Below are 17,157 nucleotides of genomic sequence, written 5' to 3'. Positions count from 1 at the left end.
TACTAGTAAGGACGCTGGCCAACACCTTGCAGTGTACGAGTGAGGACGCTGGCCAACACCTTGCAGTGTACCAGTGAGGATGCTGGCCAACACCTAGTAGTGTACCCGTGAGGACGCCAACACCTAGCAGTGTACCCGTGAGGACGTTGGCCAACAAGGAGAGTGAATTGTGAACCAAACACCTAGCAGTGTACCAATGAAGACGCTGGCCAACAAGGAGAGTAAATTATGAGATCTCACATTAAAGAAAAACGAAACATTCTTTATAAAGATAGCAAAACCACTAGAAACGTTTTTAAACCAAGACTAACGACAATACGTACCGGACTAAATCAAACTATATGAATTACATCAAGAAATATGAATCTTCTTTAAGCAACTTTAAGTTCAACATTCCCCAATTTTTTCAAGAACTATTATAAATTAAACAATTAAAACACATTCGCATACACTTCTCATACAAAATTGTGCGCCCAAAACTTTGGAAGGCAAGTGATGTCAAGGGGATTCAATTGTATCCCATATAAAATTAAAAGTAAAAAAGTGTTAAAAATGGATAATACTTTGGAGGTATACAGAACAGAGTTCATGAAGACTTGGCCTTCAGAAACTTGTCGCCGGCGGTCAAGAAAACATGCTCTCCCAGTGCCACTTCCACACCCGGCTGGCCATCAATGTAATCAACCCTCATCTGTTTCACCCAAAGCAACATCAAAAGGTTTTTCATTTAAACATAAATAGTATGATGTAAAAGCAGCGAACTTCATCGAGTTGGGAGAAGAATACAAACCTTGCCATTTCCAGAGAACTCGGTCTTCAAGTTGGAGAGGTCTCTCGAGAGCAGGTAGACCTCGAGTGCTCGGGCGAATTTCTCGTTACCTATAGTTGTTCTCATGCTTATGTGAGTGAGAGAGACGGAGATAGAAAGAGAGAGAGAGAGAGAGAGAGCAAAAGATGCTGCAAATACCTTTATATAGAGCAGTCACAGCGTCCGAATTGAATACGGGTACCGGTCTGGCCAAGATAATCGAGAATGAAATCCCGGCTACATTTTGGAAACTCTCTTCAGCAAGCGTGACCTGCGAATTTCACAAGCTCATATCATCAACATGATGGATACCACACAAACCCACCGCTTGCCGATATTGTCCTCTTTGGGCTTTCCCTGAAGGTTTTTAAAACGCATCTGCTAGGGAGAGGTTTCAACACTCTTATAAACAATGTTGTATCATAGAACAACCACGGGTAGAAGGAATATAACAAAATGATGAAATACAGCACCAGCCCCTTCATGCTTAGGCTAAGCACTCCAATATAGAGAACAGAAATCTAATCAAACGGAAGGCGACTTAATGAATCCATGAGCTAGCCGGAATAACGCCAACAGTTTTACGATTCACTAAATGAGTCGACATGATATACATTAAGGAAGCAACTTACTGCATGTGAAGGCAACAACGCAGCCGGAAGCAGGGGTGAACCGATTGCCTCGCTTATGTATAGTTCCTGTCCGATGCATACATTCCAGTTAGTCATGGACCGAGGCCATCTACGATGTAAATTTACATCCGAGATGGTAATTTCAAAAATAGGCAGCTAACTACCAACCTGTGCATTTAAAACTCTTTGCGCAACTGATGCATCCTCATCTTGTGATCGAAAATACACCTCTACGGAGTCGGTAGGTTCAAGGGCAGCTTTCTTTCTCAACTTCTGGATTCTATTAACAATCTGAAATGGATAATCTAGTTAGTGAATTAGGATATAAAAGAACTCGATAATGTAATAACAAAGTTTATCAACATTTGGCTGACAATATGATAAAAGGATGCGACTATAACATCTATCTTTTTCTCTAATTAGGAAATAAAAATTCAATGTGGAACTTTGTTTGCACTCCAAATATTGAATCAAAAGGCCCAAGTTGGAGGTATTTTATGTAATTTAGCCTAAATGTTATGCATCTTCATACTAAAACTAACCCAAATGCAAAATTACTCAACAAAGCGTTTAAAAATTCGTGATCATAATATATCACATATAGAGATCAAGCATGGAACACGCCACATACCTCACGAGCAACACCAGCCTCAAATAGAGATTCATCGGGACGTAAATCCAAAATCACTAGTACATCACCTAAAATGAAGAACAAAATTTAGTGAGATCAAAGACCCTTAGAGAGTTAAATAACATTGATTTGTTATAGTTTCTCACCATCCCCAGCAGCGTCCATTTCCTTGTCTGTCATACCATCAGGTCGATTGAAATCACGAACAACCTTAAGACAACAATGAATTTCAGGGTACGATACAAATTAACATAATTAATTAGCACAGACCAACGTGATACCGACAACATCAATGCCTCAATTCCCCCAAAAATGCACAGAGAAGCCTTTCTTCCCCTAAAGGGTACAGAGTTTACAAAAAAACTCACAAAAGATATGTACCTCCAAATGCACATACATACAAGTCCATCTACAAATCGACCTCATGAACAGATGAATTACTCAATCCAAGATCATAGTATATTTTAACAAGAATGGACAGCAAGAATTACTGCCTTGAAAGTGAAAGTAGATACCTTTATGTCAGATAACCTTAAACAATGAGTAGCAATAGTAACTTCTCCCACTTTCTCAAAAGCCAAGATATCTTCCTGTGACATTGCTTTGACTTCCTTTGCCACGACTCCCATAGCTTTTCCAAGACGCTTTCCCAACACACTAGAAGAGAATAATCATATTCAAACATCTGGACGAAGAGATGAAAATTGTTTCGAACGGGAGTTTTTCATACCTGAAATCTGGCTCAGCACGAAGAGATGCATACTTCAACGTATCATTGCATGGGATAAGAGATCTTATATTTAATTCCTCGAGAACGTACTGCAGCACACATAGGCGCAAATAAACCATCAGAAATTAAACGAAGGACAACAGGATAATGTTAAGCATAAAAATTAATAATGAAACCTGAAACAAAAGGTACAAGTGAATAGCACAAATATTTATGTTATAATGAGACTATAGACATTCCAAGTTCATCATGAAAGTAAATATGATATTAGCTTACAAGATATATACCTCTCTTAGCTTTCCGGCTATGTCATCAAGAAAATCTTTGTCGGGATGAACCACTATCATTTCTCTGATGAGATTATAGAATTAGATATTTAAAAAAACGGGGGACAAATAGAACAAAATCAGCAAGAAGCAGAAAGTATGCATCGACAAACCTCAAAGGTGTTTTAAGAGGTTTGTTATGACGCTCCCGAATGTTGCGAGCAAGATCAATAATTGTCATCATCCTTGTAACACTTTCTTCAATTCTTTCACCTCTCTAAGTTAGGCATTCAATAAAGAATATCAAATATCATAAAGTGAGGTAGAATGAGGCAAGGGAAGGAGCAGATGGATGATGGAAAAAACAACATAGGAGAAGTCTCTCAAAGCATGTGATGATCCTAGAGAAGAGAAAGAAGGTCCACCAACTCAAACGCTTCTCTGTTAGAAAGGGGGTTACAAAATCTCAAAGCAACAAAGAGGAAGAACTAAAGATCAGAAGCCATAAGCAACTTTTTACTTGAAATGTGATATAATTGCAAGAAAACCTTCTGAAAGGGCATATCACAAACCCAACAATTTTCCCCCGAAAAAAATACCCAGACCATACCCAACAGAAAGATTTAAAATTTGAGAAAAGAAAGGGAAACCAAAGGGATTCGCTGTCCAGAGGTCATTACCAGGCAAATGGTGCCCCTGCTAAAAACCCACTCAAATGAGTGAGGACCATACCTACTCCGACGACTTTGTGCCACAACTTGTCACCCAGAAAATAATTTCCAAAAATGAAATTACTAATAATATTGCAAAATTTATTGATAATAAGTACCTTTCCTCCTTCCTGAGGATAAGAACAGTAATGAATGCTTTCCTCTGACCCATCAGAAACCTTCCGTAAGTTTTGATACAAAGCTTCAGTGAAAAATGGTGTAAATGGAGCCATGACCATACAAGATGTTAAAAGGACCTGAAGGCACAATATAATGCGTGTTCAGAATGAAAAGAAACTAAAATGAACAAGGAAATAACAGATTGAAAGTTAAGGAAAAAAAGCAGAATATAATATTCTTTTTTTAAAAAATGTATGCTTCAACATTAACTCGCATCAAACAAAAATGATTTGCATTAACCCAAAAAAAATTGAAGCAAACAAGATATTTATTTAAAAGATAATGACAGTTCACATAAAATCTAAGGAACTAAGTCGTTCAGAAAAATAAAAATATACAACATAGTAATTAAATTTGCACAAAATAAAGAAGCAAAGCATGTCAACCAAGCATTTTATAACCATAATATATGTCTGTATACAAGAAAGAATGAACTCTATAATTTAGATTGTAAATTAACGGCACCCAAACTGTCTCCTCAAATAAATGGAACTGCATCATTAATGCTTTTAGTCTTTGACGAATTTGTCTACTGAAAAATGACCAAGATTCATCTTATATCTATTGGATTTCTCACAAGGTGAGCAGCTTTCGTCGGCATAAGTCTTTAATAAGATGAGTCGCTCACCCTACCACATCTTATCTAACATAGAGCACATAAGCAGTAATGAAAATGGCATGTTTGTTTTCAACATGTCATGTTCAGATCTCAACTTAATTTACAGAGATACCAATAGCAATAAAAAAAAAACAGAACACTTCATAAACCAAATATGCAGTTTTGTACGCTACCAAAAAGTAGATAGTTTAAAAAATCATTTATCTTAATAGAGGAAAAAGATGTATCATACATGGTACAGAGTAGAGAGTGCTATCCTGCAGTCTTCTTCCCCAGTACGGCCCTTTAGTCTCTTGCGGTTGAACCTCACATAAATATTTGTAAGATTGTCAAGAAACTTTAGAAGATATGGAACTACCTGTAATATCGTGAACACAATTAATGATGAAAAATGCTAAACAACCACAAAGAAAAGACCAAAATTTAAAACTTTAATTGAAAAGAAAAGGAACAAAATTTACACAACTATTAACAGAAATCTAAAACAGGCCTTGAGGTGTCGTTTCACATAGCCCTTAACTTTAATCTAAACTTATACGAATCATGAAGATATATAATCAGATTACAGAACAGTCATATCGAAAATAAGTCAGTAGCCGAAAGGGCCTAACCGTGTAGAGTCGGTACCCATCCATTTCTTTTCTGACAAAATATACTAAACTCTGGGTGGCAGAGTTTATCCATTGGTCAAGCACATTGAACGACTTTTGAAGGGTAGCTTGATCTACGGGAGAAAATGGTGCAAATCCCTCAATTTCGAGCCTCTTAGCATTCTGAACAAGAAATCTATAGGCATTATACCATGGCAGGAAAACATCCCTGACCTGTGAACAATCCATAAAGCAGAAGGTTAAAACATATCGGGAAGAAAAAAAACAGTAGAAAGCTGGATCTCTGTAATGCATTCCATGAAGTATCATCAAAGTTAGTGAAAACATGGGTGCTCGAGTGATGCACCAAGAAAACTTGATACAACGTAAGATATCAGTAAAGACTCACAACACCAAAAACGCCCTCCTTCTTGAAGCGTAAAGTCTCTGCACGTACAACTGGAGAATTTATAAGATATAATCTCAGAGCATCCTGCATGACAAAAACAGACACCAACTTCCATGAAATAGTAACAACAATTAATTAAGAGGAAAGTTCAATGAGTCTCTTGATGCTTGCTTTTCTGTTTTTTTTTTCCTTTTTTTTTTTCTTTTTTTTTTCCCCCCTTTTTTGGGTACAAGAAGGAAGGAAGAGCCTTCCAACCTCCCTAAAGTGGAATACAAAGACTTCCCCACCTAGCAATGAGGTTTGTGAGACTCTAGTCTTTAAGAACGTTGGTACATTTACACCACTCTAGATGCTTTCAATGTCTTCAGAATAACGAAAAGTGAAGTCTGAGAAACATAAGTAAGAAACATAGATATAATGCAGAACTTACAGCTCCATAATCATTGATGATTTCCATTGGTGAAGGATAATTTTTCAACCTTTTGCTCATCTTCTTTCCATCCTCAGCAAGGACAAGACCATTACAAATAAGGTTCCGAAATGCGGGCTTCCCAAATAAAGCAGTAGATAGAACCATGAGAGTATAGAACCTGCAAAAGTAAAGAGAAGACATTGGAAAAAGAGAAGCCCAAGAATCCACGAATAAAAAACAAAATTTTGGTGCATGAGAGAGAGGGAGCTTGTTTCATAACTCAATGTGGACAACGAAAATCCTGAACGTATTAGGAAATGAACTTTTTAGAAAATGCACCAACCCCTTTCTAATCAAATTAGCTTGATGCTTCTCCTAATTCTTAACAGCAATAATCTCCTAAGAACAGCTTCAATTTTCATTGGAATCTTTAACTTCCATGTTAAGTAAAAATAAATAAATAAATAAACCACCAATAGCAGCATATCTCAGATACTCAGATTAAGCACCCAGATATGTATTCTGGACCTTCACAAATGTGCCTTCAGTAAAAAGGAAGGAGAGATTTTAAAAACAGCATTTTATCTATTGCCCTTCTACAAGGTGGCTTCGAGAAAAAAAACTATGAAGCAAAGTCCTTCACAACTTCTGCTTCTTCCTTTCCTATTTGGATCTGTGATTTAAATTTTGAGCGACATATCAACACTACATCACCTAGCTCGACATTTAGACTAGTAGAAAAAAACATTTTTCACTTCTACATTTCATCCATCTTCTTTAATGCCATCAATATCCTGATACTTCGTGACATTTAAGTGCAAGATCAAAAGACTTCCACATTTCATTGAAAACAAATTCTTACTTTCATAGCCTCATGTGAACAGAAAACCCAGTAAGAATCTGGTTGATAAGAGAGAAAGAAAAGTTTATTTATAGGAGATCCATTACCCCTTCTTTTCTCATGAACTCATCCATGTGAGACAAACAACGACATACTATTACTTTCTCGAGTATCCCTTCCCTACACGGACACAGCATACCAGACACCACCATATTCTCTCCTTTTTCCTCCCTACCTCCCCCTCTCATATTTCTCTCTTTTTTTTTTCAGAAAAAATAAGTTTATTTTACTTTGACTAGTAGATTTGAAATTTCCTAATCCTCTTTCCCAAGAATTTAGTCATATATTAACATTAAAATTACTTTTTTTTATAAGAGAGGACTTTGATTATATCCTTTGGAGTTCACACATCCATATTTTTGAAATATGAATGGTAAGAGGGACAAACATGTTGTAATCTATTAATATCCTAGATCTTTAAACATCAAAAGTCATTGTTCCACACAATGCTCGTGTTGTGACTGTTTCCCTATATTAATAAAAGAAGTCGTCAATTTTTCAACCAAAAAAGCAAAAGAAGCAATCAACTTCAGAAGGAAATATATCAATATTCCACTCTTACGCAGATATTTGAAATTTACGCTACTAAATAGAATCCAACAAATGATTTACAACTCAAAATAAAAGGAAAACAACTATGCAACTTGACACATTCAAGAAACTTACCATCCACGAGTTTGATCAAGCCCTTCTGCCACAAAGTGCCCAGGAAAGTTTTTCTCAAAAAGCTCAACGTTTTCAAATGGATAATGAATATATGCGTATGGCATAGACCCACTCTCGAACCAGCAATCAAACACCTGCAGTAATGATGAGGGAGCAAAAGATACTATAAGTATAAACACTAAATGAAAATAAAACTTACAGTAAAAATATAAAGATATAAAACGAGGTTAAGAGAGGAAATCTACAGCATCGAACTCAAATAAATACTTTAATTTCAAATAGTAATAATAAATAAATAAAAACTATGCCTATCCACATTTCAACTTCCAAAAAATTAAAAAAGTAAATAAAATGAGGAGTTAGAAGGAGAGGGAGGGATTTTTTAAATTTCCAAGGTAACCAAACCACGTTATCCCAAAAACATATAGGCACAACAAGACCCCTAGAAAGATTCTGCAGCCCGGTTTGTGACTTGGCCATTTGTTTAAAATTTCTTTGTTCTTGCTGAATATTTGGATTGAGTTGGTTTAGGGCTAGTTTCCCATGAATTGCATTTTTCCCAAGCTTTTGTGAAGTCCTTCAACTAATAGTAAAAATAAAAGAATGCATACTTCTTAATATTTTGCTTTCATTGAGGATTGAGGAAAAATAAAAGAATTTACAAGGGTATACAAAAAGACGCGCAGCAAATGGAGTCCGTCAAACTACAAAAAATGACTCCCAACCAAAAGGATAATTACAGAAATCGTTAGTCGCACAGGCCAAAATCGAGGCATTAAGTCTAATCACCTGCCACAACTCACCCACGAATCTCTAACCATCTACAAAAAATTTGTCATTCCTCTCAAGCCCAATACCCCAAATAATAGCAAAAACACAGGCCTGCCAAAGGATATTCACCTAAGTCAATAAGTTACATTAGTTCCTCATTCTCTTCCATATAGATTCCATTTATACCCTCAAACCCCTCTTCTCTTTCCTTCTAGAATAAATAAACATCTGTGGCGGCTTCTAATCATCTTGCTATGAGAGAAAATTTAAACTATAAGGCCTAAACAATACAAAACAGTAATATCAAAGGAAGCCACATTGACGCATAGCACAAAAATGCAACAAAGTAATTCCGGTAACTTTCATAGTTTCAAAAAAAAAAAAAAAAAAAAAAAAAAAAAAAAAAAAAAAAAAANCGCCGGTATTGATTGATTTCTCGACAAGAAAAGTAATATTTAAGAGAAAAACAAGATTAAGTAGTCTTACGTCATCTACCCTCCGAAGCACACCATATTCAGGACCTCTTCTAGATGGAATAGTAATGTGATCAATCTTGTGCCGATGCAGATCAAACACCTGAAAGGTAAAAAAAACAGAGGATGCCCGCAAATAATTCATAAGTAGTTTGCAAGCAGTACCCACCAGAGCATATAGAAGAAACAGCTTAAAGAATACATGAGGGTGGCCAAGCCATATGATAATATTTTTACGGTAGAAGATTCAACTTCTCAAAATATACCAAATAACCTTGAAGATTCAACTTCTCATTTAAGAAGGTAGCCGAGGCTCTGAACCAACCATCATTCAAAATGATTAAGTTCTTATGAGGAGAAAAAGAATACTCCATACTAGCAAACAGTTTGATAAAGAGAAGTAAAACTCACAGCAAATGATTGACTCAACCTACAGCAACTATATTCTCAGATAACAAAAGCTGGTAAATAAAGAGTGAGACCTTGACACCAGAAAGCTGTTCAAGTTTCTCAATTGAATCCATGACCAGTATTTCCTCTCCATCCTCGCTAACCCAGACAGGGAGAGGAGTTCCCCAAAATCTACTACGGCTGACAGCCCAATCTCTCGCATTCTCTAGCCAATTATGGAACCTTTTCTCCTGCAATTTGACATTGATAAATAAAGCTGAGGCAAAAATAGATCACATGATCCATGAAACAGTTCTTTCTCACATCAGCACTATGTTTTTCTAACCCAATTATATTTCAGGACTCAGTTTCAGAGTTCTAAAATGTTTGTATTTTCAAGCTAAGAAAAGTTTAAAAAAAAAAAAAAAGTCATCTCTTGAGAGGATATATTAAACATGAAAAATTGTCATGACAGTTTTCATTCTCACAAGCATTGGTAAATCAATGAATAACCAAATTTTCACTGACAAAAAAATAAAGTAATACAAGAGCATTACAAAAAGGGCGCACAAAAAAGAAGACGTTAAAAAAGGTCTTCAATTAAGCAAAATAAGATTTAACGAAGCATAGAATATATTAATATGAAATCTGCAAAATATCTTGATTCATATCATACAACCACCTTTTACACCCTGCATAAAACTCTACCCCATCCAACCTTACCAACATCCACTTGTCCAGAAAAAATGAAATATAAATATTTAAGAGAAGAGTTTGGCATAACGTATAAAACCTTCACAAAATCAGGCACCCAGTAAGTCTTCTCGTTGTTTTCCAGTAATTTCTCCTTTAATTTCTCAACTCGGACAAACCTAGAGAGAGAGAAGTCTAGTCGGTCATGATGCTAACAGTAGGAGGAAAATGAAAAAGAAGCCATAAGAAATTATTTAACATATGTCAGCAATCATGAATGAATATCAGATAAGACAAAGGTGAAATGTATATAGAAAGACAAAAATAGCAATATAAGCACTAAAATCAAGTATGAAATTAAAAATCAACGGTAGTAACCCTTTTAAAGAACAAGTTGTAAAACGGATATTGCATAATTTGTTTGCCACGGTAAAAATACTCTTCCCAACAACTGAGCCCAAAGTGTGAACCAACCGAACTGCACTCTTCATTTCTTCAGAGGGCAAGAGGCAAAGATTTGCATGTCAAAAAAATGTACACGTGCACAGAAATGAAAACATCAAAGAAATTCAGACAAGGATCCTAACACAAAAGCGTATAACAGAATTCAAAAAAGATAATAAATGGACTTGCCAGCTTGGGACAGCCCTGTAGATAAGGGGAGTATCAGATCTCCAGCAGAAAGGATAAGAATGGGTAAAGCTTCCCGATTTAACAAGCCTCCCTTGTGCCTGAAACAGAAAGATATCTGACCAATAATACACGTTCAAAATGAAATGGTAAACTATTTTACTAGATTCCAACATATTTTTGTTTCAAATAGTTTTTTCCCCTCTCGCTTACACTTCCCTCGTCCAAAAGCAACAAGAAGATCAGCATAAATATAGAATTACAAAATGGAATCATAATCGTCAAGGATAAAGTTATACAATACAATTAGAATCTCTTTTTGACTAGTAATACGAACCAAGGAATTAACCAAAACTCCAAGATCTGAATATTCATCCATGGTTCAAGTTACAAGTTGGAAAAGTTTGTTTCTCGATCAAAAAATAGTTAAGGATGCAAACAAGAACCGAGGCCAAATTGTGAACTCAAGCTCCCTTTTGAATGCTCCAAGCTTATCAAGATTGCGTCAAAGACTTGCAAATTTACAAAAAAATTCATTTCACATAGGAATATAGTGGGATTCTATCTCTACATGTGCAATGGTCAATATATATGCCATGAAATAATAATTCAACTTGGACATACTATTTTAAGTTTAAGAACATACCTTCACGGCCTCAATTATATCCTTGTCTGCATCCTTGACATAACGCCCAGAAAATTGAGTAATCTTTGTTGTAAAGCAACCATCGTCATCGACTGCAACAATCAGATTCTCACCCTACAAGCAAATGGAAAAAACACAAGAAAAAATAAGACAGGAAATATATTGCAACTTATCCTGGGAACCAATTGGAGTGCACTTTCACATTCTTTTATTCCTAAATAAAATATAAACTTCTTATTGCAACAATGAAAAGATGGTGTTCAAAGGAAACCACAAAAAGGCAGTAAATGAAAATATACAACATAAGTAAACAACTTCAACGTAAATATCTTGCAAGGAAAAAAAAAAGGCCTCCATATTCGATCAAATATCATTACAGCAATAATTAGCAAACAAATAAGAGAGAGAATACGAATCAGATGCCTTGAAAATAGCAATGTTAAATCTTAACCTCCAAGCTTTAGACTTGTCCTGAGAAATCCTTTTTCTTTCAACCAAATCTCTAAAATTAATGCTTCAGGCTTTTGCCTTCCCCTTTTTGTTTTGCAGCCTTTATTTTGGCTTTCATTTTTATCCTTTATGAGATATCAAAAAAAAAAAAAAAAAAAAAAAAAAAAAAAAAAAAAAAAAAAAAAAAAANAGAAAAAGTTCTAAAGAATAAATGAAAGAAAGAAAGAAGAGAGGGAGAGGAGGTTTCTCATCCTTGAAAATAAATATGATGGGCTAATCAAAAGTTTTCTATTTCTTTTATGTTTGTGAGTGTTTGAGCCACTTTGTATGCATCTCGACTATTCTCACAAGACAACCACTTGATTACTACATTTAGTTGTCAAGATAACTCACTGGATTTTAGGTGGCTACTATGAACTCATTCCTTCTTAACCTTTTAATATTTACCTGGCTTTTATTGACCAATAGGTAAACTTATAGTGGTTTCTTTGACAGATTTATTTCTTACAACTATTTTAGATTCTATGATCCAAACTTTGATAATTCTTGAAAACAACATATTTACAACTTGAAGTGTTTTACATAATTCAAATTTTAAGTTTTAAACGCAAAATGACATTAAAAAAAGACTAAAAGTCTAATAAAAATATTATTCCATTCAATAAACACTTTTCGCTCTTGCTAAAATCAAAACATGTAGAAAATAATATATCACAGATTATATAATATTCAAAAATAATAATCATATCAAAGTTATAATAACACTAAATGTGCCAATAAATTAATTAACAATATTTAAGCTTTAACTAATTATTTAGTTGGTACCTACCACTATTTTTACTATTTATAAATATATAACTAAACAAAATTTGAACAACTTTTTAAATGGAGATCCTATCAAACATACATTTATAAATACTAAAAACATAAAATACTTCCTTTTTCATTGAATCCTTTAAGTCTCATTTGATATGATAACCATTTGATCTCTTTTTTTTTTTTTTTTTTTTTTTTTTTTTTTTTTTTTTNTTTGAAAACATTCTTACAAGCGTGAAGTCATAATAAAAAAAAAATTAAAGAATCTTCAACACAGACCTTATTGATCACTTGGTTCTCAATGCAAACACGATAGTCGTCTTCACCGAATGCAGGAGCACAATGGACAATACCCGTACCACTATCATCAGTTACATAATTATCTGCAACAACTCTAAATGCCACATCAGAGAACTCTTTAAAGTAATCAAACAGTGGCTCGTACCTGCAAAATAAATAGTAAATTTAATATCCTTCAACATGATAGTAGATACAATTTCATAAACATTCAGGAGACAAAACAAAAAAAATAGCATCCTTGCTAAAATCATTAAAACACATATTGAAAATAACGAAATTGCTTACTTTTTACCCACAAGAGAAGCTCCCAATACTTCCTCCAATACCTCATATGAGTCCTCCACTGAGCTCTCTGTTTTTGAATTTGAGGAACCTTTTTTCTTAGGATTTGACTTGTTAACAACATCGGTAGAACCATTTGGTGCATTCACTTTTTGTTTCTCAACAGGTAGAGCTGACAATCGGGATTTAGCAACCACATAAACTTTTCCAGATGCCTTGTTGCGAACCTGGTATTTTTTTTTCCTACTATATTAGATTATCAATTATAAATAAAAGGAATAAAAGCTTCACATCGACGAAAAGTAATATAATAAAAATAAATTCATGTCATCAGACCTTCACATAGACGAAATTTGCATTAACACAAAGGGCAAGATTACTCGGAAGGGTCCATGGAGTTGTTGTCCAAGCCACAAAAGCTGCATTATGAGGATCCCCGAGTACTGGAAAAGTTACCATTATTTCAGGATCAGGGACATCCTGTGCAAGGTTTGGATATCAGAAGATGGACCATAAGTAAATCTCATGCAAATCAACAATTCATACATTAACTGGCATCTAGAAAAGTGATTTAGTAAACTGATAATGCAATTGCAGGGCATGAACAATTATTCACTCAACCCCTAAAGCATAAGACTGAAATCTGATTTGAAAATCTATGCTACATACACCAAATGAACCCAAGGAACGAAATTTGGGTTTTCCTTTAAACCCAACCTGATCCTGTTTAAAGTAAAAATAAAGTTGCTTTAATTACTGATTCTAATATTTGCCAATTAAAAAATATATAGCGTGCTTAAATACTATTTATTATCCCAAATAAAGTATTAAAAAAAATTATATCAAAAACCATTTTGTATATTTAAACTATTATTTTCTAACAACAATGCCAAATTAAAAGTTCACTAAATAATTTTCTTATATCATAAAAAATGAAACAAAGCATCATACCTTTGAGGAAAAAAAATCAATTTTTATCTGAACTTAGAATGGTGTATCAATTTTACCCTAAAATTCTAATCTCAACCGAGGACGAACTTACACCCTTCAAAACCTGCCACAATCAAGCAAAAAAAAAAAAAAAAAAAAAAAAAAAAANTCACTAATTTCAACAAGAATCAAACCAAACACAAAATTAAGCTCAGTTAATGCACAAAATCAGTCATTTAACAATTCTCCCAAAATATGTAAGAATAATTTTTTAAATGAATTTTCAAAAGCAAGCCTATTTCAAGGTGAAAATTGTAAAATTTGATCAATTTTAAGATTGAGATTGCAACACTTACCAAAGCTAAGAAACATTTTGATAAAATTCGAAGTTTATGGGAAAAATTGATAAACTTTTCCATATTAAGAGGTGTTTCCCAAGTTTTATGTGATGGGAATGTTTAAACAAACAAATAATTATTGTAATAATTATAATCATCAAATGAGTGCAAGACTTTTTAAATGAACACTAGTCATCATAAAATTTAGTTCTAAAAAATATATTAAAATTCTTACGAAAGAGAAGTCATTTCATTGAAAATTTGATAATAACAAACATCGAAATTTTGTTTCCTATCATACATGTCCAGAGCGTCTATATACAAAACAGAAGATCCAACTGATATTTAATGTAAAGACAAATTTCCAATTGAAGAAAGAGACCCAAACCTTATAGCTTTGACCAGCTTCGAAGTTTGAAAGTGGCGTCTTGCAACCAGTACTATATGGCATGACCTAAGTAAGCAACAACGCAAACAAATTTATATTTGAACTCATAACTAATAATTGAATCAAATTAATTGCAGTTAATTATAATTACATGGTTCTAGGAACCAATAAAACTAGCAAAAACTGAATAGATGAACTCTCTCTACACTCTCTCTCCTCTTACCACTCTCCCCACCTTTCACCTTCCTTACATGACCTCTAAGCTCCTCCTGAGTGGCAGACCATAGACCCCATACCTTGCCCGCATCAAACAACTCTAAGCGGGTAGTTATCATAGATCAGAAACCTTTTTTATAGCCTTCGACGACAATTATAGTGGCAGGAGAGCAAGGATAAAGGGCCATAAGATGAGATCGGTGAAATAACTCCTTACCCATCTGAAACCCCTCAACCACCCCCTTTCACCACACCACGCACACTAGCCAACTTAATACATCCACCACCAGGATGAAGAGGAAGGGCAAAAGGGGTCCCCTTACTTATGTTCCCTTGAAGCAAAAATCTTCCCTCTAGGGGTCAAAGCCTATTTTGAAGAAGATTTGAGGAACACAGAACAAGTTGATTGTATTTTACAAGGACTATTGCTAACACCAAAACGATCTCCTAATTGTACGCAAAAGAGCCTGACGTAGCAATCCATTTTCATCATAGACAATAGGAGTTGCAAGAATGTAGTATCCACGACATTGGTAAAATATCTTGGAATAAAGATTGAACCTCACTCCAATCAAGATAGGTTAGGTATAAGAAAGGTAACAAACCAACAATAAGTTAAAAGATTTGGTAATATGAAATGTTTCCATTACGGATGCCTCACGCCTACCACATATTATGACAAAGACAACCATAATACCATAATAACCATGGCTAGGCTAGGTATGAAAATTATATTACCTTCACTAAATAAACAAAGTCCATCAAGCACTCACAATGAATGTTAGCGAACTGTGAAAATGGAGATAAAATATAATAAACCAACTAACCTTGAAACCTTTATAGACAAGACCTTTCTCGAAGAGCTGAGAAAAAACCCACCATACACTCTCCATGAATTTCAAGTCCATAGTCTTATAGTCATTTTTAAAGTCAATCCATCGACCAGTACGCGTGATGATTTTTTCCCACTCCCCCACATATCTCGTGACTATACTTCTGCATTCTTCATTGTACTTGTCAATCCCCATCTTCAACACATCGTCTCTCCTCTTGATCCCTAGCTTCTGATCAATCTCATTCTCAACAGGCAATCCATGGCAGTCCCATCCAAAGCGACGAGTCACGTGATGACCGGTCATAACCTGATACCGGGTGACAATGTCCTTGATGGTTCCCGCCAAGATGTGACCATAATGTGGAAGACCAGTGGCGAACGGAGGGCCATCATAAAAAATATACTCAGGAAGGTCCTTTGTGCGCTCAAGCTGGGTCTCAAATGCCCTGATATCAGACCAATACTCAAGCACCACCTCCTCGTGCTTAGGGAACGAAAAGTCCTTACCCTCGCAAACCTCATCCATGGCGGCACTAACAAGAATTCCCGCAATTCAATCTGTAATTTTTCAGTGACTAATGAAAAAGATACCGACTTCTAAGGAATAACATTCAAAGCTTTGCAGCAAGAAAAACAAAGAAATGAAAAATCAAAACAAAACAAATCATAAGAAAAAGAAGTATATGAGACAGAGCTTGAAATCCCAAGTGACAATCTTCGAGCAACTCCAAAAAGAGAATAAATAAGAGATTTTAGAGAAATACCCGAGGCCGGCAAAGAGGGGGGCGCCTAGCACAGAGTAAAGTTACCCTAATAGTTCCCTTCAGCGGCTGATTTGAAGAAACCGATTGGAACGATTGACCAGCGTTCCTAATTTGGTAGTGCGTTGGTCTGGTCTGGTCTGGTCAGCTCAGTTTTGAGATAATTAAATACCCGTTTCAGTTCGATTCTGTGGGTACTCAAAAAATAGCCGCTTTAGTAACTCCGCTTGCTGGAAGAGAGGGAGGGGACGGCGGCGATTTTGTCGTAAGACAGAACTGAGGCAGATGAGAGTGCTGCAGCAGCTGCTGAGACGGCGTCGGGCAGGAATAGCGGCGGCGTGGCGCGAGCGTGAGGTAATGGGAGGGATGCGGTACCTACGAAAATGGCTGTAGTTAATCCAAAAACCCAAAAACCCAAAATCTTTTATATATTTTCTTTTTCTTTTTTTTCTTTTTTTTTTTTTACCATTTGAATAGGGAAATTAGGTTTTTATTCCTTATAAATAAATAAATAAATAAATAGTAATAATAATAATCTTATTTTTATTTTTATTTTCTTCCTTTTCATCTCTCTCGTTGACGAAGACATCTAGTGAATCAGATTCATTTTTTGTGATGAGAATGAATATATATAATAAAGTGTAATAAAAAATAATGGTTATAGGAGAATGGTCGAGGATTGAT

The 17,157-nt window shown here is 35.0% G+C and overlaps 1 protein-coding gene across 1 annotated transcript; it reads right to left on the bottom strand.

Moving 5' to 3' along the window:
- Positions 1-346: 346 nt before the first annotated feature.
- Positions 347-16,884, bottom strand: LOC111789618 (isoleucine--tRNA ligase, cytoplasmic-like). Its single transcript, XM_023670249.1, has 28 exons — positions 16,477-16,884; positions 15,705-16,270; positions 14,662-14,727; positions 13,342-13,485; positions 13,009-13,232; positions 12,703-12,868; positions 11,158-11,271; positions 10,515-10,612; positions 9,982-10,060; positions 9,281-9,439; positions 8,812-8,901; positions 7,555-7,688; positions 6,006-6,165; positions 5,576-5,659; positions 5,188-5,400; positions 4,809-4,934; positions 3,897-4,034; positions 3,241-3,344; positions 3,089-3,152; positions 2,802-2,890; positions 2,587-2,728; positions 2,218-2,281; positions 2,072-2,139; positions 1,609-1,731; positions 1,441-1,506; positions 968-1,079; positions 791-879; positions 347-691 (listed from the first exon to the last, which is right to left on the bottom strand). The coding sequence occupies exons 2-28, from the start codon at positions 16,236-16,238 to the stop codon at positions 587-589; spliced, it is 3,555 nt and encodes a 1,184-aa protein (XP_023526017.1). The 5' UTR covers positions 16,239-16,270; positions 16,477-16,884; the 3' UTR covers positions 347-586.
- Between the last annotated feature and the right edge of the window lie 273 nt (positions 16,885-17,157).

This window comes from Cucurbita pepo, chromosome LG03 (genome assembly GCF_002806865.2).
Source record: "Cucurbita pepo subsp. pepo cultivar mu-cu-16 chromosome LG03, ASM280686v2, whole genome shotgun sequence".
NCBI lineage: Eukaryota > Viridiplantae > Streptophyta > Magnoliopsida > Cucurbitales > Cucurbitaceae > Cucurbita > Cucurbita pepo.
The sequence above is the reverse complement of the archived record's forward strand: the minus strand, read 5'-3'. Positions and strand labels throughout refer to the sequence as shown.

What these genes read in the sequence shown, in the direction of transcription:
- LOC111789618 (XM_023670249.1), bottom strand. Translation starts at nt 16,238, where the DNA reads ATGGATGAGGTTTGCGAGGGTAAGGACTTTTCGTTCCCTAAGCACGAG. An exon ending in TTGTCTATAAAGGTTTCAAG is followed by an intron (nt 14,728 to 15,704) that starts GTTAGTTGGTTT and finishes TTGCTTACTTAG; the next exon opens with GTCATGCCATATAGTACTGG. An exon ending in TCATCAATGATTATGGAGCT is followed by an intron (nt 5,660 to 6,005) that starts GTAAGTTCTGCA and finishes TTTGTCATGCAG; the next exon opens with GATGCTCTGAGATTATATCT.